The sequence below is a fragment of the Tyto alba genome, unplaced genomic scaffold (assembly GCF_018691265.1).
Source record: "Tyto alba isolate M040663 unplaced genomic scaffold, T.alba_DEE_v4.0 Super-Scaffold_33, whole genome shotgun sequence".
NCBI lineage: Eukaryota > Metazoa > Chordata > Aves > Strigiformes > Tytonidae > Tyto > Tyto alba.
Window position 1 is genome coordinate 16,912,749 of NW_024881308.1, and position 21,102 is coordinate 16,933,850.

Sequence of the window (21,102 nt, forward strand, 5' to 3'; positions counted from 1 at the left end):
CCCCCCATACCCCCCCACACCCAGCAGCGTGGCACCGCTCCCCCGGGACACCCAGCCCACTCCACCCGCTGCGGGTGAACCCTCCCCAGGGGATGCCCCACGTGGGAGCCCACGAGACCCAGGGATCGGAGTGGGGCCCCGTGGTGGTGGTGGGGGGGGGGGGGCTGTACTCCACGGACCAAGGTGGGAGCTGATGTGCCCGGGAGTGGGATGCTGGACCCTGGGGACCCCTTGTCCCTTGTGAACCCCCCATCTCCCTGGGGACCCCGCAACCCCTCTGAGGACCCCCCCCATCCCCTTGGGGACCCCCCCATCTCCCTGGGGCCCCCCCCCCATCCCACTGTGAACCCCACATCCCCCCTGCAACACCCGCCCCAATCTCCCTGGGGACCCCCCCCCAGCCCCCTGCAAACCCCCGCATCCCCCTGGGCACCCCCTTGTCCCCCTGGGGACCCCCCCCCGTCCCCCTGGGGACCCCCCCATCCCACTGTGAACCCCACATCCCCCCTGCAACACCCCCCCAATCTCCCTGGGGACCCCCCCCATCCTTCTGCAAACCCCCCCATCCCCCTGGGGACCCCCTTGTCCCCCTGGGGACCTCCCCCCGTCCCCCTGGGGACCCCTTTGTCCCCCTGGGCACCCCCTTGTCCCCCTGGGGACCCCCCCCGTCCAGCCGGGAGGGAGCCACACGGCGCAGGAGCAGCCGGAGCCGCGGCCAGCAGACCAACACACTTTATTCCATAATCACAACAGCCAGGATAACCGCGAGCCGAGCGGCTGCGGGGCCGGAGACACCCCCCACACCCCCCCACACCCCCCGGGGCTGAGCCGGGGGCCGGGGGTGCCCCTCGCCTGAAAAAAAAAAAAAAAAAAAAAAACACAAAAAAAAACCAAAAAAAACCTATTTCTCCAAGACAACAGCTACAGGAACCCTTCACTAACACGACGCTACAAAGGTGACCCCGAGCGCTGGCGCCCGTCCGCAGGCTGCGCGGGGGCCCCGCCAGCCCCGGGGGCCCCCGGCCCGCTTGGCCGCCGCCGGGGCGGCTTCTTCCTGAGAGAGGTTTGGTTTATTTTTTTTATTATTCATTTATTATTATTATTATTATTATTATTATTTATTATTATTCGCTTTGTCTCTAGTGATGCCGGGATGTCGCACGCGCACGCACACACGCTCGCACACGCAGGCCAGCCAGCACCGGGCAGCGGGGAGGTGGTTGGGGGGGGGGGGGGGGGGGGGGGGGGCGCAGCGGGAGGGGGCTGCACGCTGCAGGGGGGGAAAGGGGGGGTTTGGGGGGGGAGTCTGGGATTGGAGCGGGGTCGGGGGGGGGGGGTCTCTAAGCACTACAACCACACGGCACAGAAAAATCCACCACTGTCCACAACGGTTCTCCCCTGACAAACACACCCAGTGAGTCGGGAGGAGGGGGCGGGAGGGGGGGGGGATGGGGGGGGATTTGGGGGGGGGGGGGGGACACGAAGCGGATGGTGTTGTGCTTGCAGCCGGGGTTTTGAGGGGCGGAGGGGGGACGACACCCCGGCTCTGGCTCCGGTTCTGGTGCTGACCCAGAACCTGCTCCTGAGGAAACGTTTCGCCTGACAGTCCGTGGGGCTGGGGGGGGGGGGGGGGGGGGGGAGCACCCCTCGGGTGATGCACCAAGCGCGGGGGATCACCGGGCCACCCGTGTCCCCGCCGCGAACAGGAGACGCAGCCCCGAGCTGCAGGGCTGGCAGAGCACACGCAGGAGACCCTCACCGTGGCTTCAGGCCCTGCTGGTATTTGTTGGAGTGTGTGTGTGGGGGGGGCTTTGGCTTCCCCCCTGAGTGGGTGCCCCCGGCCACGACCTGGGGCGGCCACGCACCCCGAGAAGGCACCGAGGTGCTGGGTGAGATCTGTGCGCGTCGGAGAGCCCTGGGGCCACGAGACACCCCCCACCCCCACCCCACCCCCCCACGGGAACCCCCAAACCCGGCTCACGCGTGGGAGGGAGCTTGGGGTTCCCCCTGGGTGGGGCTGCCCGGGGAGGAGCAGGCAGGCCCGGCGCTTTTTTGGCTTTTCCAGCTTGGGTGGGGCTGGGTCCTGTGGGGAATGGCCTCGGGGTGGGGGGGGGGTGGGATTTGGGGGGTAGGGGGGGGAAGGAACGGGGACACGCTCTGTACGGGGAACACGTGTCTGATGCGCGACACCCGCCTGTCTCCGCAGGCTGGCACCGGCACCGGGGGCTACTGAAACACCGTGGCTAACGCAACGCCGACACGCGCACAGCTACCGCTACACACCGACACATCTACAACGCGAGGGGTGGCCGTCGGGGGGGTGGGGGGGGGGCGCCTCGAGGGGACCCCGAGATCACCCGCACCGGGGGACACCGAGCATCCCTGCCCAGGGCCCGAGGACACACCTCAGCACGTCCCTGTGCCGCCGTGACCGTCCCCGCGGCTCGGCCAGGGCCACCGGCACCCCTGGCAGTGGGGGCCGGGCAGGTCCCCCCCCCTCCTCAGCTCCGAGTCACCCTGGGGGGACACCGGGTCCCCGGGGGTGGCGGGGAGGGGGATGCCCTTCCCCTGGTCACAACTCCAGCCCCACAGCGATGGGCAGGCACGGGGCAGCCTGCCACCGGAGGAGCCCCCCCAAAACGGGAAGGCGGAGCCCCGGGGAGTGGGTGCCCCAGCACCCAAGAAGGGTCAGAGGGGCTCCCCCCACACCCAAAGCCCCCGGGGAACCGTGGGCGACGCTTCGAGCAGCCGACCCTGCCCAGCCCAGTGCAGCTCCCCTGGGTCCCCCGGGGGGGTGGCCGGGGTCCCCACCGGCACCCCACACGCCACGGCCGCTGGACCCGAGCGCAGCCCCCCGCCCCACAAACGCTGCAGCCACGTGCACCCCGGCAGCGGGAGGCGGCGGCTCGTCGCGGGAAGTAGCCATAAGGAAAAGCAAAGAAAATCCCGGCTGGAGGAACGGCTGCGGCGTTCTCCACGCCGGAGCATCGCCCACACCCCGCGTGCCCACCCGAGTCGGCTGCCGCCGTTCCCGGCCCCGTTTTTTAGGGGGGGGGGGGGTGCTGCTTAAGGCGGATTTCCCGCAGCATCCCTGCCCAGCGCCCGGCCACCCCGGCAGCAGCACCCACCGCGGCCGGGCGCGGTGGGACCTGGCTCCAGAGCGGGTCCTGCGTGGGTGTCAGGCCCAAGGCTGAAACAGGGGCTGGCTGCTTCGGGGGGGGGGGCTCACCCCCGCCGGAGTTTGGGGCGATTCCGGGCATGGTCTCCCCCCACACAACCGCCTGGCGAGAGGAACAACACAGCCTCCCGCGTCCACGTGCGCATCACGTGCGTTCAACTTCGCTCTTCCCAAAGCGAGCGGCGGGGGAGCGGGCGCCGCAGGGAAAGAGCCCGTCTTGGGGGACACCGAACCCCCAAAGCCGGAGACCCCCCCAAGATGGGGAGTCTGGGACCCCCCCCGTGAGACGGGGCGTCAGGCGAGGAGGGCTCCGCGCGGCTCTTCCATCCCTCCCCAAGGGCTGCTACAAGGAAGAGGAGAAAAATCGAAGCCGTGCTTTAAAATGCAGTCAAAAAAGCAAAAGGAATCGGCCATTCCCCGAGGAACGGGGAGGGTGGGGTGGGCACCGGGGCTCCCGCTGCCCGGAGAGCGGGAGGGCACACGGGAGCAGCCCTGGCCGGCTGGGGGAAGGGGCCGGGCGCCGACAATGAAAACCCGATTAGACGCTCGCGTTTCGTAGGCAAATAACCGCGGCGGTCAGCCCCGCGTCCTGCGGTCGCAAGGCCGGACAGACGGACGGACGAGGAGCGGGTGTGTGCTGGGGGGGGTGGGGTGAGCAGGGAGCTCTGCCTTCCAGCGGCTTCAAGGCAAAATACCTGATTCCTGCATGTAAACAGCTGGTTTCGGTTAGTTTGTTGTTTGTTGTTTTTTTTTTTTTTTTTTTCCTTTCTGCTTTTTTTTTTTTTGTTGTGGGGTTGGTTTGTTGGGTTTGTTTTTTGTTGTTTTTTTTTTGTTTGTTTGTTGTTTTGTTTTTTTTTTTTTTTTTTTTTTTGATACGACCTGATTGTGGAAAAAGAAAAGAGCGTTACCTGCAGAGCGTGGGACTCAGTAGGTAAAGACCAAGTCCGAGATGCTGGACATGAGCCAGTCCCCCGCGATCATCTCCGTCACCTCGGGCGTGCAATAGTCCGGGAACTCGAAGTGCGAGGAGCCTCCCCGGGGGAAGAGATCATGGTCCTTGTCGAAGACGGACCAGTCCAGGGCACCGCAGGCGGCACCGGCGGGGGCCCGCCCGGGCACGACCCCCAGCAGCTCTTCCTCCAGCTCCTCATCGGAGGAGCTGGAGGAAGAGGAGGGAGGGGACCCGGCTGACATGGGAGAGGGGGACCCGCTTTCGGGGGAGCTCCCCGGCTCGGGGCAGGCGGCGACGGGGCTCGGAGGCGCGGGGAGCTCCCGGGGGTCACGCTCGCCGGTGGGTGCCGCGGGGCTGTCGTCACCGGGTGCCTCCGGTGCGGGCTCCTGCGGGGTGGCGGGGGGCTTGGCGGGCTGCCTGCGGCCGGCAGAGACGCGGCCCAGCACGGAGGGTTTGATCTTCACCGGGAGGCGCGGGCGGGCCGCGCCGGTGCCCACCTTGCCCTTTTTCCGAGGCCGGTACTTGTAGTCGGGGTAGTCGGCCATGTGCTTGAGGCGCAGGCGCTCGGCCTCCTTGACAAAAGGGATTTTCTCGGAGTCGTGGAGGAGCTGCCAACGCCGGCCCAGGCGCTTGGAGATCTCGGCGTTGTGCATGTCGGGCCACTGGTCCATGATCTTGCGGCGCTCGTGCTGCGACCACACCATGAAGGCGTTCATCGGCCGCTTGATGTGCCCGCTCGGCGTCTTGCACCAGGCGGGTTCGGCGTCACGAGTGGGCAGCGGGGCGCAGGGCTCCCGACGAGCCTCCGCGCCCCGGCCCCGTGTGCCGCGCTGCACCATGCCGGGGCCCGGGACCCCCCCGCCGCCACCTCCTCCTCCTCCTCCGCCTCCTCCTCCTCCTCCTCTTCCTCCTCCCCGCCCGCCGCCTCCCCGCCCGCCGTTACGCGCCCCGCCGCGCCGCCCCCATTGTGCGGAGCGGGCGGTGGCGGCGGGGCGGGGCGCCGGGGGCCGCGCCGGGGCCCGGGGGCGCACGGCGGGGGCGGCTCCGCCGGGGCGGCGGCCGCTGCGATGTTCCGGAGGAGCCCCGGACCGGCCCGGTGATCTCCGGTTCGGGGGATGCTCCACTGCGGTCTGAGTCCGGGGGGATCCTCTGAACCGGCGTCGGGATGCTCGGGGATGCTCTGTACCGGCGCCGGGGTGCTCCGCACCGGTCCGGGGATGCTCCGGGATGCTCTGCACCGGTCCGGGGGTGCTCAGGGATGCTCCGCGCCGGCCCCGGGGGTGCTCCGCGCCGCTTCGGGGATGCTCGAGGATGCTCCGCACCGGTCCGCGGGTGCTCGGGGATGCTCCGCGCCGGTCCGCGGGGATGCTCCGCACCGGTCCGCGGGGATGCTCCGCACCGGTCCGCGGGTGCTCGGGGATGCTCCGCGCCGGTCCGCGGGGATGCTCCGCGCCGCTTCGAAGGTGCTCGGGGATGCTCCGCACCTGTCCGGGGATGCGCGGGGATGCTCGATACCGGCCCCGGGGATGCTCCGGGATGCTCCGCCCCACCCCGCCCCGTTCCGTTCTGGGGATGCTCCCCGGGTTGAGTCGGTGGATGTTCCGTTCGGGTGCGGTGCGGGGCCGCCGCTGCGGCGGGTCGGGGCGGGGGGTGCGTGGGGGGGGGCGGTGCGGGCAGCCCGGGAGCCGCACGCCCCCCCGGTGCCGTTCTTATAGCGGCCGCCGCTCCGCCCCCGCGCCGCCCCCGGTAAACACCGCCGCGCCGGTTCTGTCAATGGGAGGCACCGCCCCCACCGGCCCATTGGCCGCGGGGCGGGGGGGGGACACCGGGCTCCGCCAATGGGCGCCCGCCGGAGAGGGGTTGCTGGAGAGAATGGCAGGGCGGCACGCCCCGGTACCCCCCCCGGTACCCCCACCTGAGCAGCACAGCACCCCCGGTACCTTCACACGAGCATCCCGGTACCCCGGACCTGCGCACACCCCCCCCACCACCCCGTGCCCTCCGGTGCCCACCCGGGGATGCTCTAACCGCTGCCGGTACCCGCCGCTCCCCCGGTCTGGGCGCCCCCCGGTGATCCCTACACCCACACATGGGCAGCCCCGGGAACCCCGCCCCGCGGCCCGGGCACGGCTCTGCCCGGTGGGGACGCTGAGCATCCCCCCGGGACGCTGCTCCGGGACCCCGCCCTTGCCGGGCCACCGGTCTCCGGGGTTGACCCCGCTCCCTTCCCCGCCCGCGGGGATCCCGGTGGGGGCTGCCGGGTGGGGAATTCGCAGCCCACGGGGCCGCCCACGCGGTTCCCCCGGCGCCACGAGTGGGGCCTTGTGCCTCCCCCCCCCCGCCCCCCATCCCCCGCCGCCGCCGCGGCGCCGCCCGGCCCCGCCCCTCCCGGACAGGCCCCGCCCCCTCGGCGGGCCCGCCAATGGCGCGGTGGCAGCGGCGGCCCCTGTTGCCCCGGAGACCGCGGGGCAGCCCCGCCAGAGGCCGCGCCCATTGGCTGGCTCCGCAAGGACGCGCTCCCATTGGCTGCCGCCGCCGCCGCCTGTTGCCGTGGTAACAGGGGACCCGAGCCGCCGGTCGTGGCCTACCCCGGGCGCTGCGGCCTGCCCCGGGACCGAGCCCGGCCCTCCCGGAGCCCCGTTTGGCCCGGGGATCACCACACAGACCTCCACCGCCGCCTCCCCGTCGCGCTGAGCCCTTGCAACGGGGCCTGCGGGCGGCGCCTGCCCGAGCCGTTCCCGCTCGGTGCGGCTGGGACGCCATGCGCGGCACCGGGCACCCCCCGCTCCGCTCCCATTCGATCCCGGCACCGGGCGCTTGCTCGGCCGTTCCCTCCCCACCCCCTTTCCCCGGGGCGGCCGCCGCGGGCTCTGCTCCCTCCCGGCCCCAGCCGCCCGGCGAGCAGCCGAGGCCCCGTCCCGCACAGGGCCGGCCTGGCCCAGCTCCCACCGGGCCCGGGCACGCAGACCGCGACCCGGTGGGTCCCGGTGGATCCCGGGCTCCTGCCGTGCGGCGCCGGGGCGGGGCCGGCAGGGGGCGCCCCTCCCGCGAGCGCGGGCCCCGCCCTGTCTCTGTACCCGCCCGCTGTTGCCATGGAAACCGGCCCGGGGCCGGGACACGGGGACGCGGGGTACGGGGAGGGGGGGGGGGGGGGATGTGTGTGTCTCCGGGGAACCGTGGGGTATTTGGGGGTCCCCGGGGGATGGCGGGGGGGGCGTGGCAAAGAGGGGGAATCCCCGGGGTGCAGAGGGGCTCCCAGTGGGACAAAGGATCGGGGCAGGGGGGGTCTCCCCATCGAGGATGGGCAGAGGGGCTTCCCGTGGGGCAGGGGGTGGGCTGGGGGTTCCCCGTGGGGCAGGGTGCTCCCCGTGGGGCATGGGGAGGCAGAGGAAGATGGGGTTCACTAAGGTGCCATAGCCCAGGGGCTATCGCTGCCTCCCTGCTCTGCCTTTGCACCCACGGGTGCTTCTCCGTGGGGCTCGGCCTCCTCAGCGCTGCCACCCAGAGCCTGGGCGGAGATGGATGCCCAGGGCCCGGTGCCCACGGTCGGGGAAGAGTTCAAGAGAACGGTAAGCGTCCCGTTCCCGCCGGGTTTGTGACCCTCACAGTGGGATCCGCTGCTCCAGGCTGGCAAAGGGACACCTGGAAGCCCCAGAGGGGTTGTGGAGGGGCATCGGAACTGTGGGGTCACATCAGAGGCGTCTCTGCGCCCAAACCTCCCCTGACTCCCCCGTCTTTTCTGTGCTACTGTCGTGCTGCATTTAGGATTACAGCAAATGGCAGAAGACAAAAGCAGAGGGGAGGAAATCTCCAGCCCGCAGGTTGACTTTGCCACCGCTCGCTGATGAGGACAAGAAGAAGAAAGGGGACAACAAGAAGCCAGGTTGGGAGAGATTCCCTTACACACCACCCTGCTGCCCCTGCCCACTGGTGCTGCTCCCACGTTAACTCAGTGCTTTCTGCTGCGAAACGTTCAGCAAAAGCCACGAGAAGAAAACTCCCCAAGGGGAAATGCTGAGAATAAAGGGGGAGAACTAGAAAAGACCAGGGAGCACTTTGTAGGCTTGGCTCCTGGGCTGTAACTGCGAGCGGCTTTTGCTGGGGCCGCAGAAGATTTGAATTCAGTCTCTCGGTTGTTTGGATTTCCCTCAGCCACATATGGCAGCAGAGAGTAGGTGCAAGGCGTTGAAACTGGGCTGTGAAATAAGCACGGGCCTCTTTTTCGTTTCACCAGTGGCATTCATGCCGGGTAAAAAACCACTCTTGCCTTCGGAGACATCACCATCCCAAGAGAAATACAGAAGTTTTGCTCAGAGGAAATTAGCACTCAGGAAGGCTGAATTAGCTAAAACCTTGGAAGAGATCAAAATTACCACGGTACGTGCAACAAATACCCAGTGCTGGGCTGTAGGTAGCAAATCCATACAGTTACCACGGCTGCCTTTATGGAGGAAATTCTAGCAGCCTGACTCACTCTTGCAAAATGGCATGTGTTTATTTATTAATACACTGGAGGTAATTATGCTGCTCTGCTTAATGCTGGTGAAATCTAACCTTGATATTGTCTACCGAGAAAAATTAAGAGAAACCAAGAGAGAGTCCAGACTGTAGCGGTAGGAAGGGTGAGATTTAGGAAATGTGACCTTTTGGAAAAGACTGTCGGTATCAGATTTTCTCAGTCTAGCAAAGAGAAGGTTGAGGTGGAGGACATGACCACAGCTTTTGAGTAGGTGAAAGATGGTTATGAAAGAGAAGGTGATCCCGCAGCTCATCAGGAGGAACGTGGGAGCAGGCGTGTGCTGTATGGGGGAAGCCAGAGTGCCTCAGCTGTGAGGCTGCTGCTACCACGGGGCAGGAATGCCTCAGGGACGGCAGGCGATGCTAAGAAAACTTGGGGCAGGTGGGACTGATGGAATCTGCAACACTTGAATCCATAAATTGCCGTAGAATCTGACCAATCTGAAGAAAAAATGCCATTGAGGAGCTGAAGCAGCGCGGTGCCCGCCTGGCAGAGACCAACTGCCGGCTGAGGAAGGACATCCAGCGCACTGATGACAGCACTGCCAGGCAAGCCAGGAGCCTGCTGCAGCAGTATGAAGGATTTCAGGTGAGGTTTTAGGGTTGACCAGCAGACTCAATTCAGCAGAATGCAGAACTTCCCATTAGTCATTAGTACCGCAGAAGGGTCAGGCCCCTTCCACCGCACCGCGTGTGCCTGGAGCATCCCCAGTCCTGGGGGGAGCTTTCCAGTGCCCAAGGACCCTGTGAGGTGCTCTTGTTTTGTGCCCATGTGTTCAATCTCTGAGAGCACCCTGACTGTAACAGTCCCAAGCAACAGTAGTCACCCCTGTAAGAGCCCAAATCAACCTTCCATAACGTCCTTGGCTCCAGCTGGCTCCTGAAGCACCACTCTGCTCCCCGGAGCAGCTCCCGCGCGCGAGCTGGCACCAGCCACAGCGGTGGATTCCTCTGTGCTGCTAACGCAGGCAGCAGCACGTGAGGGGAAGGTCGGGGATGGTGCAAGGGGACGGTTCAGAGCTCTGTGGAACGAGCAGTGACTGGATTTCTCCCTGGGCAGAGGGTGAAGGTGATGGTGCAGACCTTCTGTCAGAACCAGCTGGATACAGCGAGGGCAGAGCTGCAGGAAATGGAAAAAACAATGGAAAAGAATCTGGGAAGTGAGTTGCTCACGTTACTATGAAATGGAGTCTATACAATCGCGTTACCTTTGCTTTTCATCTTACTAGGTTAAAGACACCGTTTATAAAAATGGCAAACTATTCCATTTCTGAAAATGAATCCCGTGTGCTCCACGGGGATGATCTCCCCGTCAGCCTGTCAGGAGGGAGGGAGCCCTGTGACAGCCGGCAGCCGGTGCTCGGGGGGGAGGAGGGATCGCCTCCTCGGTCGCTGTTTGCACCGTCCCGTCGGGGCAGGATCTGGTCAAGGTGGTCTGACCCCGGGGGCGGCCGTTCCCACTTCCCGCAGGGTGTGACACCTCTGTGGAGAGAAGGGCTCAGGCGAATGGAGGACAGATACCTTAGCTCAGTGAAGAAGCGAAGCTCTGGAACCCCTGGGTTGAGATTTTCTGGTTTGACTTTCAGAGCTACAGCAGCAGCTGGATGAAGTCACGTCGAAGGCAGAGGTTCTCCGGGAGGAGCTCGGCGTCCTGCGGACCTACATCGATGGGCAGTTTCCAGCAGAAGCTGTCCAGATACTCCTCCTGCAGCGCAGCATCCAGAGCCTCAAGAAGCACCAGCAGGTGCTGAGACCTCTCCTTCCCTGCAGCGTCGCCAGGGAGGAAGGAGCAGGCAGGGGAGGAAGGAACACAATGGTTATCTTGCCTAACGCTCCTGTTGTTTCTGTGCTCCCTGCCGTCCTCAGGAGGAGATCGAGAAGACAGAAGAAATGGGGAAGGCCATCTTGGCGGACCTGGAAGGGAAGGCACGGGCGGAACAAGAGGCAATATTACAGAAAGTCGTGGAGTTTGTGTGACGCCCCAGCAAGGGGGACGAGTTGCTGGAAGCTGGGAGACAGGGCAGGCGCTGCCACACATTGCCCATCAGCAATAACACAGTGCAGCCAGCACCCCCGGAGCGACAGGGCAGCGCTGCTCCCCTCCCAGTGCTGTTCTGGAGCTGTTTGCACTGGGAGGGCACATGGGAAGCACTTCGGAGCTGCTGCTGTAGTCTGATGTGCTGAAATACTCTCCGACTCACTCCTGAGAGTTTGCCCTGTGGAGGTGAGTGTGCAGTGACCCAACATTCACCCTGCTTTTACGGTCCCTGTTTTATTACATTATTTAGGTAGCTGCTTCGCTAATTGGCTGTGACACTGCTGTGGCAACGCACATATGTTTGTAATAAATTCATGAGGAAATTAAACTATATGCACTACAGAGCAGGGACTGCTGTTGTTCTTCCCCAAAATGGGAGGAACTGTTGCACAGTTCCTGCTCCCATGATGTGCTTAGCACTTTTCCTGGGTTAGCAGCTTGAGAGCACTAAGAAAATATTTATTACTGACTCCATTTACAGCCTGCTCTGATGCAGAACTGCTGTGCCCTTTTACAGGTGAATTTGTAAGCACAGGTGATACAAGTTACCCAAGCAATATTAATAAGCTTTCCCTGGGAAACTGAGGTGGATCTTTTTTATTCCTCAGAAGCATAATGCGATCTCAATGGCAGTCTCTTTCTAGAGCTGGAACCCAAACCACGCTCGAGCAGAAATCATTTTCCTGAAGAGTGTCACATCTGGACACGGCCACCACTGGCACCTGGCAGGGTTCTCTGCTGGTGGTTACTGTGGAGTTTCTTCAGCTGGTTTTCTTCTCTTCACCCACACAGAAGATGTTGCTGCACCAGGATGGCCTGAAGCAGATGGTGATAAACAATCACGTTCTGCAACGTGAAATACTGAGGCAAAAGGAGGTGAGCGAGCTGGGGAAGAAGCAGGGCAGTGCAGCAGAGCCAGCCACCCTCAGCCCTTGCCCTTCACGAGGATTTTGTCTGCCTTGGTGGGGTACGTTGCCTTCCACGTCCACTGGAGTCAGGGGGCTGTAAGGACATCCTGAGCTCGAGAGTCCAGCAGGTATTGCAGGAAGCCTCTTAGGGGCTTGCTTGCACGAGGGACGTTTTCTAGCTCTGCTGTTTGCAAAATCTCTAAAACTTCAACTCCTGCTTCTATTGCAAAATAAAGAACTCTTAGGAATGTCATTCCTTCAGATAATTAAGGACCTGGAGGAGGAGATTGGCGAGCTGAAGACAAGCATCCAGACGCTCCGCCAGAGCGCGAGAGACCCACGAGAGCTGATCTTTGCTGACGTTCTTCTCCGCAGACCGAAGTAAGGCTGGTCAGTGGGCACACACAGCCCTTTTCCTGCTGCCTGGGGCTGCAGCCTCTTAGGCACTGAGTGCTAATAACCTTACCCCACTGTTTCCACAGACATCACTGTTAAACCCACACCCAGCCCGGGGTATAAACCCACAGTTACGCTGGGTTCTACTTGGGAAGATGGCCCCAGGGTCTCGTGGCCTTGCCTAAGAGCAGCTAGGAACTAGCCACAGCTCTAATACTGAGCCTTGGCCATATCATATCTCTGTTCTGGGCTGCCCTTTGTGCAGCCTGCAAGTGGAGATTATCACTGGCTGCAGGCGGGGCCGGCAGAGCTTTTCAGAACCTTTGTGCCCACACTGACTCTTACTTTATTGTTGTTTTCACTCTGCGGTTGGGAAACAGAACTGAGGGAGGGGGGCAGGCTCGCGAGGAGCATCCCTGTCGAGGCAGGTCCTGCCCATCGAGAGCCGCCTTGCTGGTGGTGTGAAATGGCACCAGTGCTCTGGGAGAACAAAGGCAGGCAGCCATTTTCCTAATATGTAAAAAAAAAAAACCAAAACAAACCAACCAAACAACAACAACAACAACAAAAACCAGAACAAAACACACAAAAAAAAAGAAAAAAACAAACAAGACAAACAAACAAACAAAAAACCCACACTGGCAGCATTGGCTGGCAGCAAAAAGGCAAAACTTTACCTTTCTCACTGCTCTTTCCCTGTCCCAGTTCTCCGGTAGCTAATTACTCCCTGAGTGGAGGTAGTGGGGAGTCCCCACTCCTGCTTGTGTGCTGTGCTGATACTGGATATAAGAATTACAAAGCGTAAGGTGAACCCTCACTTAGCGATGGTGGGGAGAAGGCCCTGCCAGCTGGATCACAGGAATACTGGGCTCTGCTCTCCAGGGACAGACCCAGGCGGGCCAAGTCTGTGGGCTGAAGCATACCCACAGCCAGCTGTGACGAGCTATTTTCCACCGTACCCAGGGCTGGCTGAAGGCCTCGTGCTGCCCCTCATCCCGTGGCAGCGGGGTCCAGCCCGGGACCGGACAAAGCACAGATGATTTAGAGCTGCCGAGGCGCCTCAGCATTCTGCGTCGTCCCCTGGCCAGGGGTACAAACTGGAGGAAAAAAACGGGTCCCGTGTGTTTAAATCTCGAGCGGGCTGTAGCCTGCAACCCGCAGTTGTGTGCAGCGCAGCGTGCGTACGCGCGTTTATTTACAGCAACTGCCTATACAAATTGTTCTTGGCACAGAAACGTCTCTGTTCACAGTCATTCCCTCCCAGCGCATCCCGCCGCTGCAGGTGCAGGCCGGCCCCTCGGCTCCCCCGCACCTCCCGCGCACGCCGGGCTTATTTGCCATGAAAATATCATCCCTTGGGATGAGCAGAGGCTGGCCCAGCAACCCGGGGGGTGGTACAGGGGACAGGAGGGGCTGGATCTCCTGCTCCGGGGCCCTGGGGTTTAGCTGGGAGCCAGGTATGGCTGCAGCGCTGCGGAGGCACGAGCTGGAGCAGGAGGAAAAAGCCTGGAACGTGTCAGGAGACAGCGGGGGGGGGGGGGGGGGGGGGGAGGCGAGCGGCCGCGTGATGGATTAGCGCAACTTATTTTTTTTTTTCCGAATAAAAAAAAAAAATGATAAAAAAAAAAAAAAAGGGAATTAATTAGACTCGACAGCTGGTGGGGCTGGGGTTACTGAGGGTGGCTGGGAGAAAAGTTAAAAATAGCAGGAAGGCCCAAGTGGAAAGTTTCTGTAACATCACAAGTCAGGCATTTGGTGCTTACCCGCCCTGACAGGCGGGAGCCCGTGCCAGAGCCCTCTCCGCCGTCCCTCAGCCCTTTCCCACTGACCTCCCTGCAACTTTTCACACGGCTTCACCAGCCCTTCGTTTTTTTCTAAGTAACCCTTTGTTTCCAAACTCTGGATTTCCTTCCTGAAAGAGCAAAATCCAGCACGAGCTGCTCTCAGCCTGGCAGTCTAAGGGTGCGTAGGGACTCTTGCTGGCCCTCCTTGGGTCCCTGCGTGCTGCTGGCAGCGCCCGGAGGAGCTGTAACCCCCTTGTGTATCCATTCCCGTCTGCATTTCGGTTTCCTCTCGTTAAAAATCCTCTTGCTTCATGGGGTGGATTTCACCGCAGCCTCAAGCCCTGCGCTGGGGTCACTGGATGCGCAGTTTGTCCCGGACCAAGACGGATGAGCGCAGCTCTGAGCAAGCCCAGCTCCCTGCGCTTGTCCCCTCTCTGCAAGAGAGCAGATGTACCTGGCTGCTCCGACGGGCTTTCTCTGCTTCTCTTTGTCTTTTGGGATGGACAGTGAGGGGCAGCTAATGTCATTCCTTCTCCCGCTCAGAGCTGCGGGGGTTACACCTGGCTCTGCCTCTCCGGGAAGGCCAGCGAGCACCGAGCCTGCCTCGCAGGCGCGAGCAGGTCTATGATGGGACTGCAGAGCAGGGCTTCGGTTTGGAGCTGATTTCTTTTGTTAGGCAGAAGTTAGTGGCCGGGTTAGACCACGCAAGGCGAGCCAAAAACCAAAATAATGCTGGGGTGAGCTGGAGGTTGGGCCGGGCTCTTGTTTGTGCCGAACAGGGGCTGTGCACAACCATCCTCATCTGGTTTTAAAGGGTTTTTTTCGCCTCGCTCCTCCAGCTGCTTGCTCTGTCCTGTGTCCCCAAACGAGTGTCTGGGCTGTCCCCACCGAAAGCTAGTCCCGGACCCTGGGGACACGGAGAAGGTGGCACGGCTAACCCAAGGCAGTGCCCTCTGATGACAGGGCTGCCGTGCAGGGGTCAGGACACCACCGAGCTCCGAGCGGGCTGCGCGGAGCTTCTCCTCCTCCTCCTCGCACCGAACCGGCTGAAGCACGGCGCCTTTATTCCTGCTCTTTGCTTTCCACCTCTTAACTCTCCTCTCTCTCTCAGGTGCTCACCGGACACCGAGGTGGTGCTCAGCCTCCCCGCCGAGGGGACGCGGCTCAGCTGATGCTCGCAGACCCCTTGCCCAGCGCTCAGCATTCCTCCATCCCAGCTGCCCTGGGGGCTCCCGGTGTGGTTATACGGTGCAGTAAAGGCGTTAGGATAACGCCAGAGGGGTTGGAGCTGAAACCGGTCTCCGTGAGGGGTGGCCCTGGTGCCACGAGGCCCCGCCAGTACATCCCAGTGTGGGACAGGCGGGTGTCCCAGCGCAGGGTCAGAGCGGTGCCGGTGCTCGGGCGGTTCGGTGCGGTGCCGCAGCACCCGCACGGGTCCGGGCTGACCGGTGGCTTCAGATAAAACCAGATCCTGTTCCCTCCCGGCCGGCCGTGCTTTTCCATCCCCCGGCTCTTGGCGACGGCGCTGCGGCCCCGGGCCGAGCGGGGCTCCAGGGTCCCGGCAGAGCCCGGCTCCCCTCCCCGGGCACCGGGCAGGCCCGGGCTCGGTTCGCTCCTTACTTGGCGAAGCGGCGGGGCCGTGCGCTGCTCCGCGCCGCCGCGAGATGGAGCCGGGCCGGGGCACCGGGGAGGGGGGGGAAACCGTGCCCCACGCAGGACGGGGTGTGTGGTGGATTCTTCCACCCGCGGCAGCGCATCCCGCAGCGGCGCCGCCGGAGCATCCCCCGCTGCTCCCCGGGGATCGAGGGGGGGACGCGCCCCGCGGGAGGAACGCGCTGTGCCCCGGCACCGGGAGCCCCGCGGGGACCTCGGGGACCGGAGAGGGCGGCCGGGACCGGGGCCGGTGCGGGCGGGGGTGTGTCCGGCGGGGGAGGGACGCGGCGAGGGGCTCCACCTCCCGGGGTTTAAAGCCCGGGCCGGGCAGCGGCGAGCCTGTCCCGGGGAAAGTTGAGCCCCGACTACCGTCAGCTCGGACGGGCACCGGGAACGACACCGGGAGGGACGGACGCGGCCGGGGGCTCTCGGGGCGGCCTCTCCCAGCCCCGCAGATGACCCTGAACACGCAGCGTGGGAGCAAGAGCCCGCTGCGGAGGAGGGCCAGCACCCCTCTCCCGCGGGCGGGGGTGCTGGGTGCCACGTCTCGGGGTGACCCCTGCCACCCCCAGCTCGGTCACTCTGCGTCTGAGCCGGGCAGCAGGGCTGCAGCACCCCGGGGCAGCTGGTCCTCCGACTCCTCGGGCTCCTCCGGCTCCTGGGAGCCCCTGTACCGCGTGGTGCTGCTGGGTGACCCCGGCGTGGGCAAAACCAGCTTGGTCAACCTCTTCACCGGCATCCAGGAGCGGGACCTGCTGGAGCAGCACGGAGGTGGGTGCCTGGTGGGGGGGCTGGTTGGGGCCCCCCTCACCCACCGCCAGGGCCTGGAGGAGGTGGCGGGGAGGCCGCTTGTGTCCGGGCTGCGTGGACGGCCCCGTGATGGGGAAAACCCGTGTGCGAGGCGGTGAGGAGCCCGGCACCGGGGCTGAGCCTCAACTACCGGGGTAACGCCGCGCCGATCGGCCTCTCCCTGTGTCTTGCAGAGGCCACCTACAAGTGCACGCTGTCCGTGGATGGCGAGGAGACCACGCTGCTGGTGATGGACACCTGGGAGCCCGAGCAGCCGGTACGGGGCTGGGGGCTGCGGGGACATACCTGGGGGGGACATTGTGTGGGCACTGCTGCTGCTTCGGGGCCTCTGATCTCCGTGAAGCTCCCTGGGGCTTTTCCATCTGTGCCCGGGGCTCACTGTGGAGCGGGACACGCACACTGGGCAAGACAGGGGTTGGGGGCACCTCTCCGACTGGCTCTTTGTCTGCTTTCCCCCCGGCGTGGGAGGCTGCCCACCGTGTTTTCACTGGTGAGGGCTCTCGTGGCCTGGCACCACGTGTTGCAGGAGCAGCGGTGTGGGCACGGGGTGCCCCTTGCACGAGGGGGTGTTGGGGAGGAGGAGCGTAGTGCCAGCCTGCTCCGAAATGCACGGAAATGCTTTGGGGCTGAAGGAGCCGACCGGGCAAATCCACGTGAGGTGGTGCCGCCAGCCAGGACACGTGCTTAAGCAGGGAGAGCGGTGGCCCCGAGAGCCTGGCATAGGGCATTCCTTCCCCAGCGCACAGAGGCATCTCCTGGGCAGCGATGCCAGCACCGCTGTCACCGCCTCCCTCGAAAAAACCCCCCCCCTTGCCTCCCTCAGTGCCGGACCCTGCGTTCCTGCTGGTGCCACCGGCCAGCGACCGGTCCCCGGGAGCGGGGACGGAGCCGGTGCTCGGGCTGCGAACGTGGGCACAGCACCCGCGTGGGCCAGGGCTGTATTTTCCACATCCAGCTTGCGCTGTCCTGAGGCGCCCCGGCACCAGAACGCCCCGGCACCGGCCCTTTATTTCCATTATAGCTTAATCCCACTGGTGCCTGGTTCACGCAGGGCGTGGCGCCCACGACACTGGCATTGTGTGTCCAAGGGCGGCTCTGGGAGGTGCAGCATCAGCCCCCCGAGCCAAGCTGAGCCCACAGCCCCCCTCCGTTGCTCACGGAGGAGGAAACTCTCAAACACCCCCCAAAATCAAGAACATTTGATTAATGGGGCTACATGTCTGCTCCCCACGACGCAGGGGCTGGTGGGGTGCCCTGGCAGGCGCCAACGGTGCCGGGGTGCTCTGCTGTCCCCCGGCAGTGGTCAGGGCTGCCAGGAGCCCCTGCAGAGCAGGGACATCTTGTTCCCCGTGGTGACATCTCGTTCCCCGTGGGATGGCAGGGTGAGGAGAGCCGGCGCCGCAACCAGTGCCTGCAGGTGGGCAACGCCTACGTCATCGTCTACTCCATCACCGACCGCGGCAGCTTTGAGAGCGCCTCGGAGCTGCGCATCCAGCTGCGCCGCGCGCGGCAGGCCGAGGACATCCCCATCATCCTGGTGGGGAACAAAACCGACCTGGTGCGGTGCCGCGAGGTCTCCGTTGAAGGTGAGCGGTGGTGAGGGGGCTGCGATCTGGCTGGTGGGGACCCCTCCCCCCCCCCCCCCAAAAGGGGGCTTTGTGCCCGGGCTCCCTGCCCAGCCGCTTCCCCCACGTCTGTCCCCTTGCCGCTGGACCCGCATGTGGCAGCGCCTGTCCCCCAGCGCCCCGGGTGCCAGCGGGGCCGTGTGCGTGTGTGTCCCCCCTCTTGCCTTTCCCTTGTAGAGGGCCGTGCCTGCGCCGTGGTGTTCGACTGCAAGTTCATCGAGACGTCGGCGGCTCTGCAGCACAACGTGGCCGAGCTCTTCGAGGGGGTGGTGCGGCAGATCCGCCTGCGCCGCGGGGGCAAGGAGTCCCGCGCGTGCCCCGCGCCTGGCCAGAAGCGCAAGGAGAGCCTCACCAAGAGAGCCCGGCGCTTCCTCGACAGGCTGGTAGCCAGGAACAGCAGCAAAGTGGCCCTCAAAGTCCGCTCCAAGTCCTGCCACGACCTGTCCGTGCTCTGAGAGCTGCCGCCGTCCGTCCTTCCGCGCACATGGGTTGGGACGCTCCTCTCTGCCAGCAGCGTGGCCGGTGGCTCTGCCGGGAGCCCTGACAGGGCCGGAGCGATGCTGAGGACGTGGAGCTGTTTTAACCAGTGCTGAGGGATGCCTGGGGTGCCCTGGATCCGGCCGCTTCCCCTCCAGAATGGGGGGACAAGTGGGGCTGGGTCCCTTGGGCTGCACCCGTGGAGCAGGTGGGACGGGCACCTGCATTTGGGGTGGTGGGATCCCGGATTAGCCGTGCCCTGGTGCGGGGCTGCCTGAGGGCTGGAGGCTGCCGGGAGCGTGGCAGTGGTTCCACTGGTGGTGCCCGTCCTTGGCAGGGCAGCAGGGACCGGCCAAGGTGGTGTCCATCTCGAGGACCTCCCAGAGCCAGGCTGGGGAGAGGGGTTGGGGGAGCACCGGCAACATCGCCTGGCACCCCCGGCCCCTCCGCACCAGGGCTTTGTGCCACATCTCCCTGGCACCAGAGTTTCTCAGGCTGAGATTTTTCTGCTGTCTGTACCGGTGCAATGGGAAAAAGCCCCGATCTGTAGAATAAACCGCATCAAGGAGGTGCTGGTCTCTGCTGGGTCCCCGCTGTGGGAAGCTGCATCCCGGAGCTGTGATTCAAGCCCTGTTCCTTGCAGAGGACCTGTCTCCTGCTCCGGCCAGGCCTCGGCAGGCTCCATCTTCACCAGCTGAAACATCTCGGGGCAGGGAGAGCCTCCCTGGAAATCCCAATTCCTCACCCGGCGGTCACAGCATCATCCCCTGCGCTGACAGAAACCCCCAGCCCCCCTGCACCTCCCGGCCAGCTCTGGAAAAGCCTCGGGGAAGGGATGAGCTGTGTCGAGGTGCAGTTTTCAAGCCCCTGAGCTCCGTGGCAGCTCCTGGTGCCCTGGGGAAGGGGCAGGGAAGCCGGAGCCGAGCGGTGTGGCACCGGGCCGGAGCGCGGCACAGCCCGGGAGGGATGTGCTTGGCTGCAGCAAGCAGCGAGTGACCCCGGGCACCCGGAGAGGCAATGCTGGAGCCGCGTGGGCTCCGCCGGTTGTTTTTAGGCAGTGCTGCCGGCGAGCAGCCGGGACGCCGCGGGGTAGCCTGCTCAGCAGCCCCGGGCCTGGTGCCAGGGAGGATCAGCGGGTGCCCTCTCTCCCCCGGGTCAGGTCGGGAGTTTCCGCTCGCTCCGCGGCTCGAGCGTGGGGAGCCGCCGGCCGGGGCTGGCGCAGCCGGAGAGGGGGTCACCGGCGCAAAGGGGGACACAGATTTGGGGGCAGCGCCCTGTGGGAAAACAGTCTCTCCACAGGTGCAGACCCTAGCGAGGGTTTCTCCCTGCCGGCTCTGTCCCCAGGACCAGGGAAGCGTGCCCAGGCTTTTCCCCGCGCTCCTTGGTGCCCGATGCTCCCCGGTTCCCGGTGCTGCTGGACGTGATGCTGCAGTTCACATGGCATCAGCCACAGCGGGGCCGGGGGCGAGTGGGGGGGGGGGGGCTCCCGGCTGCCGCCCGTTCCTCTCGCAGCTGCAGCCGGCGTTTCCCTGCGGCGGGAGGCGGGGAGGGGGGGGCCCACGGGATGGAAAGTTGGCAGCCGGCGGAATGGGGAGTGGAAAGAATGAGCTCAAATGCAGAAAAATGCGGCCGTGCTGGAGGGTGGGAGGAGAGGCCAAGGGGGGGCCACAGCAGGCGCTGGGAAACGGAGGGAGGAAGGAAGGAGGAGGCACTGGCAGGGGGGGCTGGGGGCTGCCTGCGGCCCCCAGTTGGGCCCACACCTGGGGCAGGTAGGGCTGGGGCCATCCCAGCGCCCTCCCTCCCAGTGCCCTCCGTCCCTGGCTGCCCATCAGCCCCAGTGCATCTCCCCCAGTCCCACCTGCTCCCCAGCTCCATTTGCCCCTGTGCCATCCCCCCCTCCCAGTGCCGCCAGTCCCAGTTCTGCTCCCCCCCCCCAACCCCGGTGACAAGGGACCTCACAGGCTGCCCCAGCCCCGCTCAAACAGGCTGTGGAGACGTGACTACTTTTTTTTTATTTTTTTATTTTTTTTTTTTTTTTGGCTCAGTTTCCTCAGTCCGTGCACAGGGACGTCCCAGCGGCAAAACCCGCTCCCACCCGGCAACACCGCACCGAGCGCCGGGGCCGAGCCAGATCCACGGCTGGACCCCACGGCACACGGAGGTGGATGCTGACCCCAACCACTGCCCCCTCCTCCTCCAGACCCCTCGCCTGCCCCCCACGAGCCCCCTGGTCCCCCCCCCATCCGCCACCAGCAGTGGGGAGGGGGGGAGGCAGGGAGGGGAAGCGTCGCCCTTCATCAACAGCTCCCAAGCCAAGGTGGGGCTGAGGGGGCGGGTGGGCACCCAAAAGGGTCTGCAAGGGGCTGGGTGGGGGGGTCGATCCGGGGTGGGTGGGTGCGCTGCCTGCGTGGCTGCCCACTGCTGCCCGTCCTCCTCCTCAGCGGGGCAATCAGTGGGGGGAGAGGGCAGGGGGCCAGCCCCACGGAGAAGGGCTCCCGGGAGGCCCGTGCGTCTGCCCTCCGCCTGAAACACGAAACTATGAATCACCCCCGGTCCAGAAATAGATTTAAAAAAAAAAAAAAAAAAAAAAAAAAAAAAAAAATAATAAAAGAGGAAAACATTCTAAAAAACATTAGAAACCTGCTTTTTAATCCCTGCTGTGCTCCCTTCCCCTGCCCACGGCTCAGATCTAAGCGCGGGGCAGCATCAGTTTATCTTTATCTTCGCCGGTGTCGTTGCTCCTCGCCCCGGCGAGGGCGATGG

At 64.6% G+C, this 21,102-nt stretch overlaps 3 protein-coding genes across 3 annotated transcripts; 2 read left to right on the forward strand and 1 right to left on the reverse strand.

Moving 5' to 3' along the window:
• Positions 1-3,983: 3,983 nt before the first annotated feature.
• Positions 3,984-4,999, reverse strand: SOX12 (SRY-box transcription factor 12). Its single transcript, XM_042801288.1, has 2 exons — positions 4,628-4,999; positions 3,984-4,516 (listed from the first exon to the last, which is right to left on the reverse strand). Exons 1-2 carry the CDS (start codon positions 4,967-4,969, stop codon positions 4,103-4,105), a joined length of 756 nt encoding a protein of 251 aa, XP_042657222.1. The 5' UTR covers positions 4,970-4,999; the 3' UTR covers positions 3,984-4,102.
• A 1,571-nt stretch (positions 5,000-6,570) lies between these two features.
• Positions 6,571-12,854, forward strand: CUNH20orf96 (chromosome unknown C20orf96 homolog). Its single transcript, XM_042801304.1, is given in 12 exon segments — positions 6,571-7,260; positions 7,636-7,699; positions 7,896-8,013; positions 8,365-8,507; positions 9,078-9,101; positions 9,103-9,237; positions 9,709-9,808; positions 10,235-10,392; positions 10,515-10,619; positions 11,482-11,562; positions 11,857-11,975; positions 12,696-12,854. Coding segments are annotated over 12 exon segments (1,185 nt in total). The 5' UTR covers positions 6,571-7,222; the 3' UTR covers positions 12,796-12,854.
• A 2,925-nt stretch (positions 12,855-15,779) lies between these two features.
• Positions 15,780-18,909, forward strand: REM1 (RRAD and GEM like GTPase 1). Its single transcript, XM_042801010.1, has 4 exons — positions 15,780-16,198; positions 16,411-16,493; positions 17,619-17,823; positions 18,040-18,909. The coding sequence occupies exons 1-4, from the start codon at positions 15,883-15,885 to the stop codon at positions 18,315-18,317; spliced, it is 882 nt and encodes a 293-aa protein (XP_042656944.1). The 5' UTR covers positions 15,780-15,882; the 3' UTR covers positions 18,318-18,909.
• Positions 18,910-21,102: the final 2,193 nt, after the last annotated feature.